The 17,826-nt window shown below is 43.0% G+C and overlaps 1 protein-coding gene across 1 annotated transcript in view; it reads right to left on the bottom strand.

Annotated features, from left to right (window-relative positions):
* The window catches only part of NRP1 (neuropilin 1), a 487,056-nt gene extending 469,666 nt beyond the window's left edge, over positions 1-17,390 (bottom strand). The window contains 3 exon segments of the mRNA XM_029587037.1: positions 12,503-12,677; positions 16,121-16,597; positions 17,153-17,390. Coding sequence (XP_029442897.1) covers positions 12,503-12,677; positions 16,121-16,190 — 245 coding nt within the window. The 5' untranslated portion in view covers positions 16,191-16,597; positions 17,153-17,390.
* Positions 17,391-17,826: the final 436 nt, after the last annotated feature.

Genomic DNA, 17,826 nt, shown 5'->3' with positions numbered 1-17,826 from the left:
ATGTGAGAGATTTAACTCCTTCCGCTGTAGTTTTCGTTTGGAATGTTGATATATAAAACATGTAAATAAATAAAAATAAATATAACAAACTCCAATAGAATCATTCCCATGAAAATTATAGTTATGAAACCGACTATGAAGAAACTTTACCATCTTCCTACACTTACTACCTGTGAACCATACCTCAATTAGCATTCAAGATGTGTGTTTTTTTTTCCTTTGTCTGGGCACTTATAATTGTGTATGTTTCCGCTGTAAACCGTTGTGATCTAGTGATTCTCACTTGGAACGATGGTATATAAAACCTCTAAACAAACAACTAAATAAATATTGTATAGAAATTCCAGCTGCAGGTGCTTTATATTTCAGAAAGTTCTTTATCTTCTTTTTTCCTGCAGGCTTAACTAATCTTGCTTTTAATTCTTCTATGAAAAGATATAAAGGGGGTTGTCACTTTCAACTACTTGTCATACAGCTCCAAGAATGGGAAGTACAGTACATAAAATAAGCAAATGCCCTCTCTTGTAAACTGATCAGCCTAGCTTGATGCAGAGATATACTTTGCCTTTTCCAATATTTTTGCTTGTAAAATCAATGTGAATTTGATATTTGTGTTGTCTCTCCACTATCACTCTTGTCAATCTTTGTGCTCTTTATTGTTTATATAGCTTTTATTGTGAATGTTTTATTTGTAACTTGCTATGAATTTTGTAAAGATGAGGCAAAAATCTTTTTTTAAATAAATACATTGTTCCTGTTCGCAATATTTTGTAATTTTGAGTAGAAAATTCACTTCTACAAAATTTGCCAGGAAGATTGAACAAAATTAGCCTGGATAGGGTAAAATCAGGAACTGTTCATGTGCTGGAGAACCTGGCATGAATTTATCAACAAACCTGGTGGGCCAAAATACCACATTTGCCTATCCATTGTTAGTGGTACACAGAGATGGTAACTTTTAAACATCTGTGCGGGAGCACACGGGTGTGCATTTGCCAGCTCGCACCCAGGGACACGGTCATTTTATAACATTCATGTGTATATGTGATGCACGCATGCTATAAAAAAGTCTGATGGTGCGCGCATATGCACAATTTTAAGTAGGCTCACGCGAGTGTGTGCAAATGCTGTGCCTATTGTATAAGGGGACGCACGCCAACACCATAGGTAGTTTTCCCAGTTCGTTCCCAGTGTGCCTAGTTAAGGGATAGGACTTCCTAACGCGCCCCCCCCCCCCCCCCTAGTTTAATAGTTTCCCTTTACTCCTTTAACCATGATCCTTAAAAGCCCACTGACTAACCTAGATTTTTTATTTTATTACTTTCACGCCATCCATAGTGGTAGTAAAGTTACGTAGCGTGGGCCGTGCATGTAAGTATTCACGTGTGCATCTCTTGGTTTTTCCCCTGACACGCCCCACCCATGTCCTGCCCCCCCTTTTTTTTTTTTAAATTTGACTTGTGGGTATAGTGGGAGATATGCATGCACACGGGCAGCTTATAAAATCCACTCAGCGCATGCCGGCCTAACTTGTGCGCATATCTCCCGGCTTTGGCTTATGCAGGGCTTTCAAAATTCACCTTTAAAGTATAATATTGAGAAACTAGAATAGCTGCCTCCCTTTCATCCTTAAAATAAATGCACTTACAGCCTGTGGTTTTACAAATATATATTTTTCCAACGTTGTATATCTTTTCAATCTAGTTTTACTGATGAATAGTCATTGTTGCTCTGAAATGCATCAGGATCAGGCCACAACATACATTACATCATCCTTAACAACTCCAAGCTTCTCAAGGAGATGTGATACCGCTGTGGTCAGAAACATGATTTGTTTCTTTCTTGATAGTGTCTCAAAGCCCTTGTTTTTTTTTATCTACCCATTGCCACTCCTCTCTCAGTCTTTAATCCTCTCTCATCGGGTCCTTCTCTGACTTTCAGAATGTTACATTTTCCTGGACATCTGTGGGAATAAGTATCTGGCTGATGATATAGGGATGTCTAGAACACAGCTGTCACCCATGAACTCTGGAAGTTTTCCTTTTTTTCTGACAAGCCCTATCCAAAAAAAAAAGACCAAGCATCAGTATGGTGACTACGGTAGACAGAGCAGACTGTATTTTCAGATAGATTTGCTTCCACTTTAGGTGAGCAGGCAGACAAGAATTGATCCTAGACTCCTTCCACAACTGTAAGCAAAACCTTCATGGTAAGCACAGTTTGAAGAGATTAAGCCTGAGCTGGGAATTCAACCAAGGTCTTGCACTTGCCAGAATAGAAGGCAACCACTGAACTATATCACTGTAGATTAATAGAAGGCAGTAAGTGTCCTGTCCTTTCCTAAAGCAGGCAGATGGCTACGGCTGTATTGTCTCCTCACCGTCAGTCAGACAAGTGATTACATGAACACTTAGACAATGCCATGCTGCTCTCCTCAGTCCCTTCAAAGGACAGAAGAACCAGCCTGTCTGCTTAATTCATTAAGGGTAACTTTCAAAAAACTGTACACGGTGGCATATATGTGCGTATATGGCGCGCATAGATGTACAGTAGTATTTTATAGCCAGCACATAATCCTTACACATGTACTATAAAACATGCATATCAGTACCCTGCAACATACTGGCGTACGTATGCTTACACTTGAATTCATGCAATGCATTAAAAGCGAGTATTTCAATGCATTGAACTTGCTTACTTTTCCTATTTTAAAAATATATGCATGTATATTTTGTGTGTGAAAATAAAGTAGGACTTGCGTAAATCCCAATTTATGCGCATTAAGTCGGTATATTTTAAAACATGCACAGGTAATTAACCTTTGCAGTTTTACCAATTACTCCACCAGTTCACTCGGTCCTTCTGGTTTTTCAGCCTGAATGCTGCCCCCAGTTCACCCAGCACTCCCACCGGCCAATAGTACACCATAAACAAGTCTGATACCAATTTCACAAGATAATTAGCAGGTGTAAAATTACACAAGTAAGTTGGCAATTCTATGTGCGTATCTCTTAAAATATCAACTTCTGCGGATAAATGTTGGTCCCATCCCAGAATGCCTCTAGACTGCCCCCTTTTTACGCACGTATATGTGCATGCAAAAAGCACACATATGCGTATATGTTTGATGTTTATAAAATAGCATGTATGCAAGTAGATGCTACTTATGCACGTGTATGCTCATTTTTACATGTGTAACTCTTTGAAAAATCTTTCACATTGAAAATGACCATAGCATGACATCTTGCTTTGAGACTGCATGGCAAGCTGTCCTGACTCTGCAAGGCAAGAAATGTTGCTTGACATATGGAACTTACAACCGGTTTCAATGGTTTTAGTGTCAGTGGAAGAATATCCCTTATCTATTTTGCATAGGCTTTCTCAGTTGTACAAGAAGACAATTTTAGCACCCTACAAAATAAATCACACCCATGTAAACTTTCTAAAAACAGCACAACAAATGCTGTTATCAGAATATTTTCAACTGGTAAAAATCATTCTGCTTGATACCGTATTGCTATATAATGACCCAAATGCTATGCACATATCAACTAATGTGAAAATGGGGTAGATACGCCTTTTCCATGCTGCCTTCTGCCAGACCTCTGCCTCTTGCAGTAAAGATTGATTACAAACAATTAAGAAGCATTGGGAACATGATTCAAACACTAATCCTGTCTCTTGTTTTTTCTTTATAACTAATTATGGTCCCTAGGATGGGTATTAAGTTTTAATTAGTAGATATTCCTTTGAAACTCCTGAAGAAGCTAAACAAATGTGTTTTTAAATGTCAGTAGGAATAAAGATCTAGTGCTGTTTTATTTCAACCTTTGAAACAATCTGTTCGCTGAAAAAAAAAAAAAAGAAAAGAAAATGTTTATCAGACGGAATAACCTGCAGCAGGTTATCTGCGACTTTCTTTATCACATGGGGGTTTGTTTTATGAAAATCCAGCAGCGTTGCAACCCCAGACTGCTTTTTCCAGATGGCTGGATGTATTAAACACCTAACTGATAGCTATCATTTAATATGCATCTCTGCATCACTATTAAACCAAACATTTCGCTTATGGAAATCTATGGTACACTGGTTACAGTAAATAAGTTATATAATTGACTGCTGCTGCAGTTACTATAATTACACTTATTTGTCAGAAACTAGCGCTTGTAATTAATTATTTGGCTAAGTAGGCCAAGTAACTTACATAAATAGATTCAAAGCTGGTAAGTGTCTAAATGAGATCTGAAACTTGTTTAATAGAATGTCACCCAGTTGTGCTCTGATCAGCACAACTGGGCCCATGTCATCCTTGCAAAACAATTACATTAGTGGCCCTCTGTGGCAAAAGTATCTGCCAATGAAGTCTCAGGCCCTGGATGATTCTGTCGGGTGCTGCAATCACCAGATAGAAAGTTAAGATGTTATCTGATGATGTCAGCGCCTTAAAGAGCTATCCTACAATGAGTCTGCATTCACATTTAGTATACAATAACATGGGAGAGGGATGTGATTTTCAACCAGAAACAAAGCCAATACGAGTTACAAGGCTTAGAGAGCAACCTCGCCATGAACAACAGGAAGATCTCATTTTTAACTGCTGTCTCCGGGGGCCCCTTTGACTTGCTTTACTTTTGAAAGTACAGGTCCTTCACCTTACCTTATGACCTCTGCTTACTCCTGACATAAAGATGTCCAGATCATTAATATAAACATTTTTCTATTAAGAAAAGAAAAATGTGCTAATCTGCAAGTCGTAAAGGAAAGGACTATAAACACTGCAAGAAAATCTCAGTAATACCTCATCTTAAAAACACAATCACAATTAAAAAAACCCAAAACCTTAATTTAATCAAGTGAACAAATCTTTCTGGCTTTATGACAGATATAGCATACAGTAGTCAAGAGAGTGGGCTACAAAACAGTCTAGCTTTTTCAGTAAACAAACAGAAACACAATGTAGTTTCCAACTACATTAAATTCCATTTCCCTTTTTGTGGCATATGAAAAATTACACCAGATAACTTTTAGTGACTCACAAAGAGCAATTGTCCTTGTACACCAAGTTAGTCTTCTAAATCACAAGTCTTTTTCTCAAGTTTTAAGACACTGGAGTGCATGATCTATGAAAACCTTTAACTTAAGATGATTTGGGAAGCAAATACTTGTTTCTCGGCAAATATTTCTGAACTTACTGTTCAGCTGAAGTACTCCTCGTTTAATTTTGTTTTTAGAAGAGAAAGTTTTTGAAACACTCAGCATCTGGATACCTTGGAAGGGAAGATGGGGGAAACCAAAGAAAAATGTAATTAAAAATAAGGGGGTTGATATTCAGCTTCTATCTGGCTGGGTTAGGTGGTTAGGGGCCACTTTGACATTCAAAGTGAGAAGTACGAACAGAACAGTGCTCTCTTGTGAAGATTTGATGACCCTCGGCGTGAGGAAACTCACTCAAAGATGATATCACTCCGAGAGTCATCAAATCTTCACAAGAGAGCACTGTTCTGTTCGTACTTCTCACTTTGAATGTCAAAATGGCCCCTAACCCCCTACACTAATACCTAAACCTCACCTCAAGTTACTAGGTGGGCCTCCCATAGAGATATAAAAACCTATCTAGGGTGAGGGTATTATGGCTAGGCATGCTCTCTCTCTCTCTCACTCTCTCATAGCAATTTTGATAAATGACCTCCTTAGCCAGATAATGGATTCATCATTCCTTACGGAATTGTGGTGGTAAAGGGGGCCTTATCGCGGTTGGAAAATAACTCCGTAAGTTAGCCAGACAAGTGTCCCTGCCCCCAGCCTACCTCTTACTTAGCCAGCTAACTTTTTAGCAGTTTAAAAACTTAACTGGTTACATGGCAGCTGCTGACCATGTCTAGTCCCCGCTTGTGGGCTCAACATTAAATTTGGGATAATAAGGTGTAATTATTGTCTACTTTGGTTATTAGTCATTAATTTCCTTTCATCTATTGATATGAGGTTTTCTCTTATTTGCAAACTTAACTCAATATTGTTACATGAAGATTAAGTTGCGTTGTCTTATTTTTCCGATTGGTCAATTTTGTTCTCTTTTAAGAGAAAGGCAACCAAATGTTGTTCTGTCTTGGTCTAGAAAAAGGCAAGCAAAATAGTGTGGAGGTCTGTACTGGAAGATCTATGGGAAGAGACAGAAAGACCTAACAATGTATACCGTGGCAGAGAGGAGGGACTGGGGATATAGCAAAGGTATTGATTCACAAAAATCAAACCTTTTTCAATGGAAAGGAAGCTGTAGAACTAGGGGTCGTGAGATGAAACTCCAAAGAGGATGACTCAGGATCAACATCAGGGAATTTTTCTTCATGGAAAGTGTGGTGGATGCATAGAATGCCCTCCTGGAAGAAGTGGTAAAGACAAGAATGGTAAAGGAATTCAAAAGAGCATGGGATACACACTGCAAATCCCTAGTGGCTAGAGGACGGAAATTAAGAAATGGGATAACTTTTCTGCAAGGGAATAACCTCCATGATCAGCAGTTACTATCCGTAACACCTACACTAAATCATTTTATCATGGCAGCATTACATTTTTGCTTAATCATGTCTAATAAATTTGCCAACTGCTGGTTAGCTCATACTCTTATTATTTAAAAAGCTTTCAAAATGTGGAGCCTGATTTACTAAGACTTTGCTCCAATTCTTTGTCTATAGAGAAAAATCTTAGTAATTTAGGCTGTAGAGCGTTAAATTTAGTACCACTGGAGAGGCTGATGGTAAAGGCTAGTGCATTGACTCTGAAGAACAGGTGGTTCACTAGCCTCTTCCCAGTGGGGTTAGAGGAAAGGGGAGAGGTGGGGAACACAGGAATTTGAGGGAAGGGGAATGGGCAAGCTGGCAGAAAGCAGGTATGTGGTCTCCCATCCTACCAGCTGGGGGGGGGGGGGGGGGTCCAAAAGCATTAGCCTGTCTAAGTGGGAGGATCTGGGAGTGCAGACTGACATGGGTGATGGTATTTTTGGAGGTTCAACCTGGTTGAAGGGTTAGCATGGCCGGGGAATGCGGGCGGGGAATCCTTAGCTGAGGTTGGGTTGGGGTGAATGGGGTAGATTTGGAAAAGGGGCCTGTTTGGAAGGGCAGGGGGGGATCAGGAGGGGAGGCCTGAGAGTGTGATCAGAAAAGGAGAAGGGATCAAGAAACCCCAAATTAGTGTTCCCACTAAACTGCATTGAGGGCCTGTGACCATCTTCTAAGTCCCAGGTGCCGCTCCAGCCATCTCACAATTCAAACAACAAGAGGCTGAAGCAGCACCGGTTGGTTAAATCATGGTTGGAGGCTCAGATTATCACGCACATTGCTTCCTACACTAATGTGATGTCGATTCTGGCAGAGCTGAAATGGAGGCATTTGGTTTAATGTGCCCATTTTAAATACCTTACAGGCCGATACAGTACAGTGCGCTCCGACAGAGCGCACTGTTAACCTGCCCTTGGATGCACATTTTCCCTTACCCTTTATTCAGTAAGGGGCGGAAAATGCGCGTCCAACCCGCGGCACCTAATAGCGCCCTCAACATGGAAATGCATGTTGATGGCCCTATTAGGTATGCGCGCGGGATACAGTAAGTTAAATGTGCAGCCAAGCCGCACATTTTACTCTAAGAAATTAGCGCCTACCCAAAGGTAAACGCTAGTTTCTGACGGCACCGGGAAAGTGCACAGAAAAGCAGTAAAAACTGCTTTTCTGTGCAACCTCCGACTTAATATCATGGCGATATTAAGTCAAAGGTCCCGAAGGGTGTACAAAGAAAAAGAAAAAAAAAATTAAATTGGGCCGGCGGCTGTCGGGCCAAAAACCGGACGCTCAATTTTGCCGGCGTCCGGTTTCCGAGCCCATGGTTGTCAGCGGGCTCGAGAACCGACGCCGGCAAAATTGAGCGTCGGCTGTCAAACCTGCTGACAACTGCCGCTCCGGGTCAAAAGGAGGTGCTAGGGACGCGCTAGTGTCCCTAGCACCTCCTTTTGCCTGTTTCTACCACACCACCTAATTTACATACTGAATCGTGCGCGCCGGGAGAGCGGGTGTTCGTCCGCTCTCCCGCATTTTTACTGAATCGGCCCGTTTGTGATCTACAGAGCTTTTGCTTAGTACATAACCAGGTTAAATCGTGGTTAAAAACATGCATTAAATTTGGAACATCACCTGAAAAAACTGAAAGGTCACTTTACAAATCTAATGCCATTTAGCATATAGACCCTTGAATCTCAAAAGGCATCTGATGATCTTGGAGCACATCGTGTATATTAATCTTCCTAATGGCATTTCACTCTGTGCTTATATGAAAACAAAATTCTTGCTTTCGATATTCTGTAGTAGTATGTATACATTCCCATACAATAAATGATCTAAAAACCATAGCCTCCACCATTTGCAATAAATTCAGTTGAGAAAGATCTCTTATTAGTGTGCTTTGCATCGTTGAAATGTATCCAGCAGAGGGGAATTTCCCCTTTCCACTGCTCTGACACCAGCACCAAGGCATCTACAAAGTCAGTAGCGCTGTCCATACATGCAGATTAGTTCCAATACAGCAACCCCTGGCTGTGCTAGCATTTCCCTGGAAGTCCTGTAAAACAATACCAGAATATCTGGCCATGAAATCTGTAATCTGTCAGCAAGGAAACCGGCAGTGGACTTCCTTCACCTGCCCGGCTCCCATCTCCCAGCCTTTCTCGGAGGCTTTTGTGTGCACTTTCTTAATGTTTTTAACCTAGTGTCTGAGAAATTTTTATTGCTCCCCAGATGATGACATCTGATCTGAATGTAACCACACACCTCTTTGCTCAGCAGCATTTGTCACAAGCCATTATAAATTATTGTGATGATAGTTTGCATTGCTGGGAAAGCGGAAAAGTCCCATAAATTCTGAGCGCGGTTATCAGTGGCATTTGCGTTTATTATCTAGATATAAACTTTTATGGGATTCAGCCTGGCTGCACTACCCAGCAGCCCGGCTCTGCGAGGGAGGGCCGAGGAGCCCAAAACAAGGGCTTTGAAATGCATTTTTCAAAACGGGCAGCACAGCCTCCAGCGTTAACATTCTGCCAGCTGTGGACTTCCTTGCTTTTCGTGCAATGCCTGTTTTTCCTGCCACTTTCCAAACTACAACCGTAGTGTGATTTGGTTGCCTTTGATGGGATCTAAAAGTGAGCACAGCACAATCAAACTAGTTGTCTGTCCTGTGCTTGTAGTTCTCCTAGAAACATCTTGTTTCCCTAGGGGCTGCAATTGGGTAGAAGAATAAGAGAAGGTCCTGCACAAGGTGCTCTGCTGATAACGGCTTCCCTGATGTGCTGGACGTTTCCTTTAGGCCCAGTTCTGTTCGGTGTATTTCAGGGAACAGAAAACGGAGTGCACATTCTCTGGGCAGAAAGGATTTTTTTTTTTTTTAACAGAAATACCATTTTAAACTAAACTTTCGCTCTTTATTTATCTTTTATGTCTGTATACACTCTGAACAAAGGCTGCAACCCCGACGACTGAATGCATACTGCAAACTTTGAGTGCAGTGCCAATGACCAAGTATCTGGAGATATTCAGCCTGTGGCATTTCTTTTCTTCATGCTTATGAAAAAGTTTATTTGGGCTGGCTCAGGAGGTATTCGGCCCTATGCCATATAGATTTGCTTCTGTGAAACAATTTTTTTTTTTTTACCCATGGCTGAATTTCCCAGAATAGTGGCCATAATGAACAAAAAGATAGCAACAAATGTGTATATGCTTAATCACTGCAGCATGCAAAGCTTCTGTTGTCTAGACATCCCAGGCACAAGATGATGCAGTGAATTTCTGTGTGGCAAACCAGAGATCAGAATTAGAAGGTTGGACTGTAATTGTGCTGTGTTAACAAGAGCAGACACCAAACTAATATTATTATTATTTTTTTTTTTTTAAAACAAGAAGTTTAATCTTCCTGCTTTGGTCATGGCCGTAATATAATTGTGTCCCCAGTGGGACCAGGGGGGCAGGGCATTAACTCCTCCTCCCCCCTCCGCCACCATCACTGCCACCACCACCACTACCGCCATACTATACAGGTTAATCTCAGCTAAAAGGCCAAGAAGGGATTATCCTCAGCTCATGGCTCAGACCTTGAAGGTCATGTAGTAACCCATGGGACTTCTCATGGGAGATCGCCAATTTCATGCCTATTTTTTCTACCCATGCAAATTAAGATATAGGGGTTGTTTTTTTGGGTGGGGCGGGGGGAGGATAAAAACTGACTTGCAATCACATACTGATTTTGCAAAGTTTATAATGAATGAATTGGTTTGCATGATATTGCATCGCATCAAGCCATTCATTTTGACCTGTACATCTTTTGAGGATTTTTTTTTTATTAAATTGATATCACATGTGGGAGTGAGTCCTGTAATAATTATCTCTAGGCTTTTGCGTAGTTTGTGGATGTTTTTGAAAAAGAAAAAGAAAAAAAATAAGTGAGACAGACTGCCTGAGCTGAAAAGTATATATATTAAAAATAACATGTTCTCCCATAATTATTACACTACATGCTATTTGCAAACAAAAGGTCATTAGAATTAATTTACGAAACCCTCATGAATAATGCCAATTTAAACAGAGGCTGCACTTGAGACATTTTCTGCAGTGCTTTAGACCTGTGGTAAGAGGAGCACCAGCAGTAGACTCGGCATCTCACAGCTGGAGGAAGACGCTGATAATAAGAGCCCGACACATTGCCTGGATCTGAACTCTTGCATTCCCAATCTCTGCCTGGCATGAGACGAGGCTCCTTTTAAGTCCTGTTCATTTTCCCTTGGGCTTTCAGTCACCTTTCCCAACTCTCATTAGTTTTCTTTCGACACTAACATCCTTTTCTGTTCTACTATATCTGTTTTCATGGCACAGGGTCTTTCCATGGGGGTCACAGATTTCTTTCTCCCAACAGCCTTATTCCCACGACTCTTCCTTGTTTTTCTCCGAGCCAGGCCAAAACATTTTTTCTTAACAGTACTGTAACCTCCAGTAAAAACTCAAAGAATACTTTGACTTTCCAATCAACTTAAATATGAAGGATTAGGAAAGAGCTGTTTACCCAAAGAAATCTCACAATAGGATAATACTGTGCATGCCACAGTATCGAAACCATATTAGATTTTGGCAGAGCTGGAAAAAAAAATTAGACTTGGTAATAGGAAAATGAACTTACTAATGGAAAAACCCAACCTCAAAGCAGAAAATATGTTTTCATCAATGAGGACATTTCTAATACAGATAAATGTATTGAACATCTTAGGTGAGAAAGTAAGATCACAAAACCAGAAATAATCATCAATGCTATGTGGATACACACACCTTTTCATGAATGGGCAGATACCAAGTTAGGATTAATCCTGGAGAAACTGTAGGGATCTGACAGGATTTTATTCCCTCTCTCCCCCCCCCCCCCCCCCATCTCCCTAAAGAGCAGGAAAAGAAAACAGTGAAATTCAGAGCTAACTCCATCTAAAGAAAAGGTGGGGAATGTGGAGAGGCCTACATGGAGGTGGGACCACACGTCCATACAGAAGATTAAAAGCACTGACCCTCCCACACTGAAAGGCAGAGCCTTAATGGGAAAGCACAGCTTCACCCCTCTGGATTATGCACAATCCTAAAGAGCCAGGGGATGGAAAGCAGGCCCTACTACTTTCCTGTCACAAGAAATTCAATCCTTGTCTTCTCAGTGATGGAAGTGGCTTTCTCACAGCTGCAGCTGGGGACTGCCTTCTTCATAATGAAATCAGGCACAATCAGACACCTGACTGAATCAATATATAAATAACTGAGGCTTCCGTCTAAATTGAATTGCCATCTTTCCTGAGGATGGGAAGAGAAGACGATCAAAATGTTGCAGAGATGTTTTATCATGAATTTTTTTCCCCCTTCCTGTATTTGAGAGGGCATTTTCTTCTCACATAATAGGTCTACAGTGACATCATGCACACAGAAGCAGAGATTATTTGAAAACAAAATAGATTTCAGAAATGTGATGTCACACAAAAGCTGCAAGCAATTTTTTTATGCTATTTTTGGAAAGGCGATTATACAAATAGCAATTTTGACATCGTCTACCTGCTTATTTAACAAGCACCTGAAGGTTCTCAGGAGATGAAAAGCACCAGAAATGGTTGACACTTTAAATCAAGCCCTGCTTGCAGTTCTGAAGCTCAGCAAGCAAAACAATTTCACTTTGATATCTGTGCAGCTGACAAATGAGCTGGTCTGGATTTCAAAGCCTCCTGAAATCATTGTCATACAGGTTTCTGCACACATCTTAGCCTTTCCCCTAGTTGCATGGCCTGATTTGCTCAGCTTCCCCCTCTCCTCCATAGACACCGAATCGGCAAAAAAAAAAAAAAAAAAGCATTACTAAATCAAGCCTTGCAGACACGGCGGCAAATGCAGGATATTTCTGACCACTAGGTGGCGTCACACGTTACTTTAGGAAACGTCTGGCTTACTTGCATTCTCTGTCCTCCAAATCGAAGTGAGGGTTGAAGTTGATCATGATTCTGAGATAGGGTTCAGGAGCCTGGATCAGCCAATCACATTTTTGGTTAGGATTATAGGAGTTTGGATAGCCAGGAGAGGTGAGGTACCCAGGACTTGTAATTTTTATGGTGTCACCGCATTTATCTGCAAATGAAAAGCAATATATCACTTTCTCTCGTTCCCCAGATGATAACACGATTTTCCCGTCACCTCTCTTCTCTTTCTGAACACCGTTTGCGCCTTTAAAATGTGGCTTTTTCCACTTTCATTTTCCCAGTCCTTCGCAGTTCTCACATATTCCCTGTCCTAATAAATGGCAGTGCTGAATGTTCTGCTAGGAGAGCAATAGTGCTCTAACAGCGACCTTAAGCTGTGAGATCTATTTGTCACCATAGCAGTGCAATGTCATAAGGATTCTTGGGCAGAATAAAATATTTAGTAGCTTTAAAAACATTGAGGGTTCACAATGAACGTTGAACCTGTCCCATGGGCTTTCCAGCAAAGGATTCATTATTCTAGTGAAGTGTAATCTTATTAAGTAACAAGTTTTAAGAGTATAGAGGCTAAGGGATGCATCTTGACCTCCTGCTAAGTGTTTAGATGACAGGACTTGCTTGGGTCATTGGCCATAACTGACCATGCGGTCAGACCTTTCTACCCTCTCAAAGCAAAAACCTCTTTTTGTTATACCAGGTTGTAAATATAAGCAATCCGAAGTTATCTGCAACCTTTTTGATCCAGACTAGGAGAGAACAAAGTACATTTGGTGAAGCTGAAATGATTCAGTAGTAATCGTTTAAGTAAGTTTATTCATGCATGAAGACCAGATCAAAGCAAATGGAAATGGAGCAGGGGGGAAAAAAAATCCCATCGCTTATTCCTAATTGTGATAATGTTGAAAGTGTCACCGGGGGCAATCAGCACCCATGGTAGGGATGCGGCAAGTTTTTATTATTATTATTTTAAATTTGACTTTCTTTGGAGATGGTAGAAAACTGAAGCTATGGAATGATTTATTGAAAGGTAAAAAAAAATCAGACACTAGAGATGGAGGTTCCATTATCAGATTTTCTTTTCTCTTATGAGAGCCTTCTCAATAACTTTTCAATCGACAGCAACAGGAACCGATTGGAAAACGTCTTCCTGGATTTTTGATAAGGAGAGATTATATGCATATCTGCTAGCGAGGGAGAACGCATGTGATGCTAACGAGAAAATAGGAGCCTATACATCACATAGGGTGTTTTTTTCCCCCAGTAATGGTGTGTATAGAATTAAATTCTGCACTTCAATGGATTCCCTCCGGAAAGAAAAAAAGAGCCCCTTTTGCTCTCAGCATGAATTTATAAATGTACTGAATTTTACCACAGGAAAAGCAGGTCAGACGGAAATGAAAGATGAAGCGCTCATCAAAACCGCATAAAGCTACAAGCGTTATAGAAATTATTTGCCATAAATTACATTAAATGGCTGGCTCAGTGACAAAGCGTTAAAAAAAAAAGCACCTTGCAAGCATTATTGTTGATGTTTGAAACTTGCTATTTGCTTCTTTAAGGCTTGCAAATAGAATTTTCCCACCAATAAAAAAAAAAAGCAGTTTGCCAGCAGCTTTGCAGCTAACCCGCTCCTTTCTTCCTCCGAAACTTTTTGCCTGATTTTGCGGGACGTGGATAGTGTGATCCTGTCTCATCTAATCTCCCGCAGCTCCCCTGCAAACAACATGGCAGAGTCTGGCGTCTGTCACACGCCTGACATAAAACAGAAACTTTTTTTTTTCCAGTCCCTTGACAAGAGTCGCGGCGGTGGACTCGGCGCTGCTCACCCCCTGCGCTGTAATCTGGGACTTCTGAGAAAGTGACACCATAATAAGATACTGCGGTGTGTGTTCGACTCCCCGGCTCTGGGAAATCTCTCAAACAGTTGATTAAGAAGAGCAGTGCCTAATGACCCTGGCCCATTAGCTCTAAGTAAGGTTAATGAATTAATTTAGCAGGCACCGGTCTCGGGAAGGGCTGGACGGGTCTGCCGGGGAGCAGGACAGGAGGCTAATGGCCTGGGTGAGGCGACTGGAGGGGTCATCACATTTACCGGACTCCTCAGCCTGAGATAACCCAAGGCACCGACACCGACAGGGCTGCTGGATCCCGCCTGGGTCTGCTGGTACAGCACTTCTGTTTGCCCCTGCAAGATCCCCCCCCCCCCCCCCCCTGCTCCCATTATACGGAGTCCCAGGGTGGGTGGATAACATATTTTATTTTCACCCACTCATTTCTGTCACTTAAGGAACACATTCACATTATCTTAAGTTACCAAACATTGCACTTATGTCTAGGCTAGGAATTGTCTTTATTATTCTTTAAAGGATTCTGACCTATCGCTTTGATGAGTCACAAAATAAGATTTACACGTTTTATTTTCTTTAAAGCATTTTCGCCTCTGTTAAATCAGAGATAGGTGCATCTATTTAACGAGAATATGGAAGAAGAAAAAAAAAAAAGTCAAGCCTGCCTATTAGTCAAGTCTGCCTATTGGAAAGCACAATTAATTAGAGATTAACTTCCTAGTAAAGCCATAGGATTTAATTTGCTTGGTAATAAAGCGCTCGATTCGGAAGCCCCTTACCCTACGACCGAGCCCTTTATAAAGGCGGGCGCTCTCTCTCTCTCTCTCTCTTTGTTTCAATTATCTTTGACCCAAAAAAGTTAGCTCAGGCAAAAAGTAAATATTGGGTTAATAATAATTACCGGAGACGCGAGATAAAGGGGGGACTTGCACCTGCCCTTTCACCATGCGTCTGCCACAAAAAAAAACAAAAACCAGCCCGACTTGTTCAGCTAAGCCCAAAACGAAATGCGCTCCCTGTGCCCGGCTGCTCCCCTCACCCGTGGAACAAACACGAGCGCTTTGATTCGCCGCGCATTAATTGGGCGAGCGGGTCAAGTTGCTCCTCAAAGCTCTTCCTTTGCTTCACTGAATAATACTGAAGTCTGCTGGCGATGTCTCTCCTCTATTCCAAGTTGCCTGCTCCTCTTGTCTGCAACCTGGCGCACAACCTACCCTCCCCCCTTGCCCCCTTTTCACCAGACTTCGACTTGTGAATTAGATTAGACAGATTTAATTATTTAACCCGCCGCATGCGAGCAATCACACGGCTAATATGTTGGGACGTGTTCAAAAAAAACAAAAAAAACCCTCCATTTAAAGTGGCCTGAAGATGACGAGCCCGGCTCACTGCCTGAAAGCCCCCCCCCCCCCCGTCCGAGCTGCAGGTCGCATAGGGGAAAAAAAACACTACACACACCCCATTGCTTTCTTAAATTTCAGTGCCTGGGAGCGCATCTGAAGTAAACAAAGGTGGGTTTAGTAGCCAGAAATCATATGACCTCCCTATATAGATAAACAAAGTTTCTTTCGCCCCCATTTCAGCTTGCTAACCCTCTTATGTGATCCCGCACGCTCGCCCGTCTTGCCCTATCTGTGTCCTCCCTCCCCCCGGAGCCCCCTTTGCACAAGGTCGGTTCCGTCCAGTGGCGGCAGAGCCGGGATCGGAGCGGGCATGCACCGGCAGCCGGCAGGCAGGCACTCACCGTTTCGGAAAGCCCAGGCTAGGGCGGCGAGGCTCAGCACCGACCAGGTGGCGATCAGCCCGCGCTGCATCCTCCTCCTCCGGGCTGGTAACGACTAACGATACGAGATCCCCCGCAAGGGAGAGTGGAAAGCGCCGAAAATCCTCCGGCCGAGCTCTGGCGGAGAAAATGAAGCAGTTGCGCCCCCGCTCGCTACGGAAAGTCGCCCCCTCCTTGGTTTGGGTTTTTTTTTTTTGTGTTTGTTTGTTTTTTTGTTGTTGTTGTTTTTCCCTCGTGTCTCAAGTCGCCTGCATCCTGTCATTTAGCTCCGGCTTCCTCTGCTTTTTCCCACACTTGTCCCTTTCCCGAGCGCCGGCCGTGCCATTATCCAAACAGACTTCAGCCAATGACAACTCCTCCGCAGCTCCTCCTCAGCCACTCGAAACCTGGAGAGGAAGCCACTGAGAGGAGAGGAGGGAGGGGGGTTCCTTGTTTTTCCTGGAGAAAAGAAAGGAAAACGAGAGCAATAAAGAAAGGAAGGAAAGAGGGACGATTAAAGACAATCAGGCTTCAAACTGCAAAAAAAAAAAAAAAAAACCAAAAAAAAAAACCAAAAAAAACCTCCTTCCCACAGGAGCGATTTCTCCTTAAATGGAGCCGGGACCTGGCAAGCCTCATGGAAGGGGCGCGAGTAACAAGTTTCTGCCTTTCGATCCGGCAGGGTTTGAAGCTGAAATCCAAATACTAACCGACAGTCTTGCGTTTGGGAAAGTGTGACATGCGGAGCTGTTATGGTAGAGAGAGAGAGAGAGATATATACGGGGGGGAGGGGGGGGAGTGCGTGTACAAGGGGGGGAGGAGGAGAGGGGGTGGGAGCGAGATGAGGAGGGAGATAAGTCTCTGAGAGGGAGCAGAGCACAGAGCCGGGAAAGTGAGAGAAGCCACAAGCAAATCCGTCCTCTGGAAAGATCAAACGCCCCTTCAAGATCCAAAGGGAGACCCCCGACCCCCCCTCCCCTCTCCCCTCTCCCCCCCTCCCCTCCTTTCCCTTACAGTCCGTTTCAGCAGCGGAATGCAACCCAGGGCTCATCAGTTCCCCCTCTGTGACCCCCACAGGAGACGAGCTGACCCCTTTCTGCCTTTCCCTTCCTCAGCTGGATTTCCTCCTACAGAATACAGACAGGCAACAGCTCGGCAGAAAGAAGAACGAGGAGAGAAAAGAAAAGAAAAACCCGGGAGGGACAGAGCTGTAAGCGGGGAGGCCAGGTAAGCACGAGGAGCTGCCCGGTCACACCCCCTCCCTGCTCTGCCTCCCCCCTCCCTTTTCTCATCTCCTCTCAGCCCATCTGCCTCGTCTACAGCCACATCTGCCTGCCAGGAATTCCAGCTGTTCGGCGGCGCGGGGCTGCCCGGCTTCTTTTCGGAAAGTCGTTGCGTCTGCTCCCTCCCTGAGCCCAGACTCGCTGGAGATTTTACACGGGCGAGTGCCGCTCGCTCACGGATGCCGGAAGATGAAGAAGATCAGGGATCGGCTCCCGTGCTAGGAGCCGAGGCAGCGACCAGAGCAAGGAAGCAAAAAAAAAAAAAGAAAGAAAGAAAGCCAGAAAAGTGGGAAGTCAGCGGCTCCCACACTGCCATCGCCCTTTGAAGAAGGGATGGGCGGGGGGGACCCTAAAATGCAGTGCCCCGGTCGCGTGCCAAAACCCCAACTAAAACAAGAGAACGAG

The sequence above is a fragment of the Rhinatrema bivittatum genome, chromosome 2, assembly GCF_901001135.1.
Source record: "Rhinatrema bivittatum chromosome 2, aRhiBiv1.1, whole genome shotgun sequence".
Lineage (NCBI taxonomy): Eukaryota > Metazoa > Chordata > Amphibia > Gymnophiona > Rhinatrematidae > Rhinatrema > Rhinatrema bivittatum.
The sequence above is the reverse complement of the archived record's forward strand: the minus strand, read 5'-3'. Positions and strand labels throughout refer to the sequence as shown.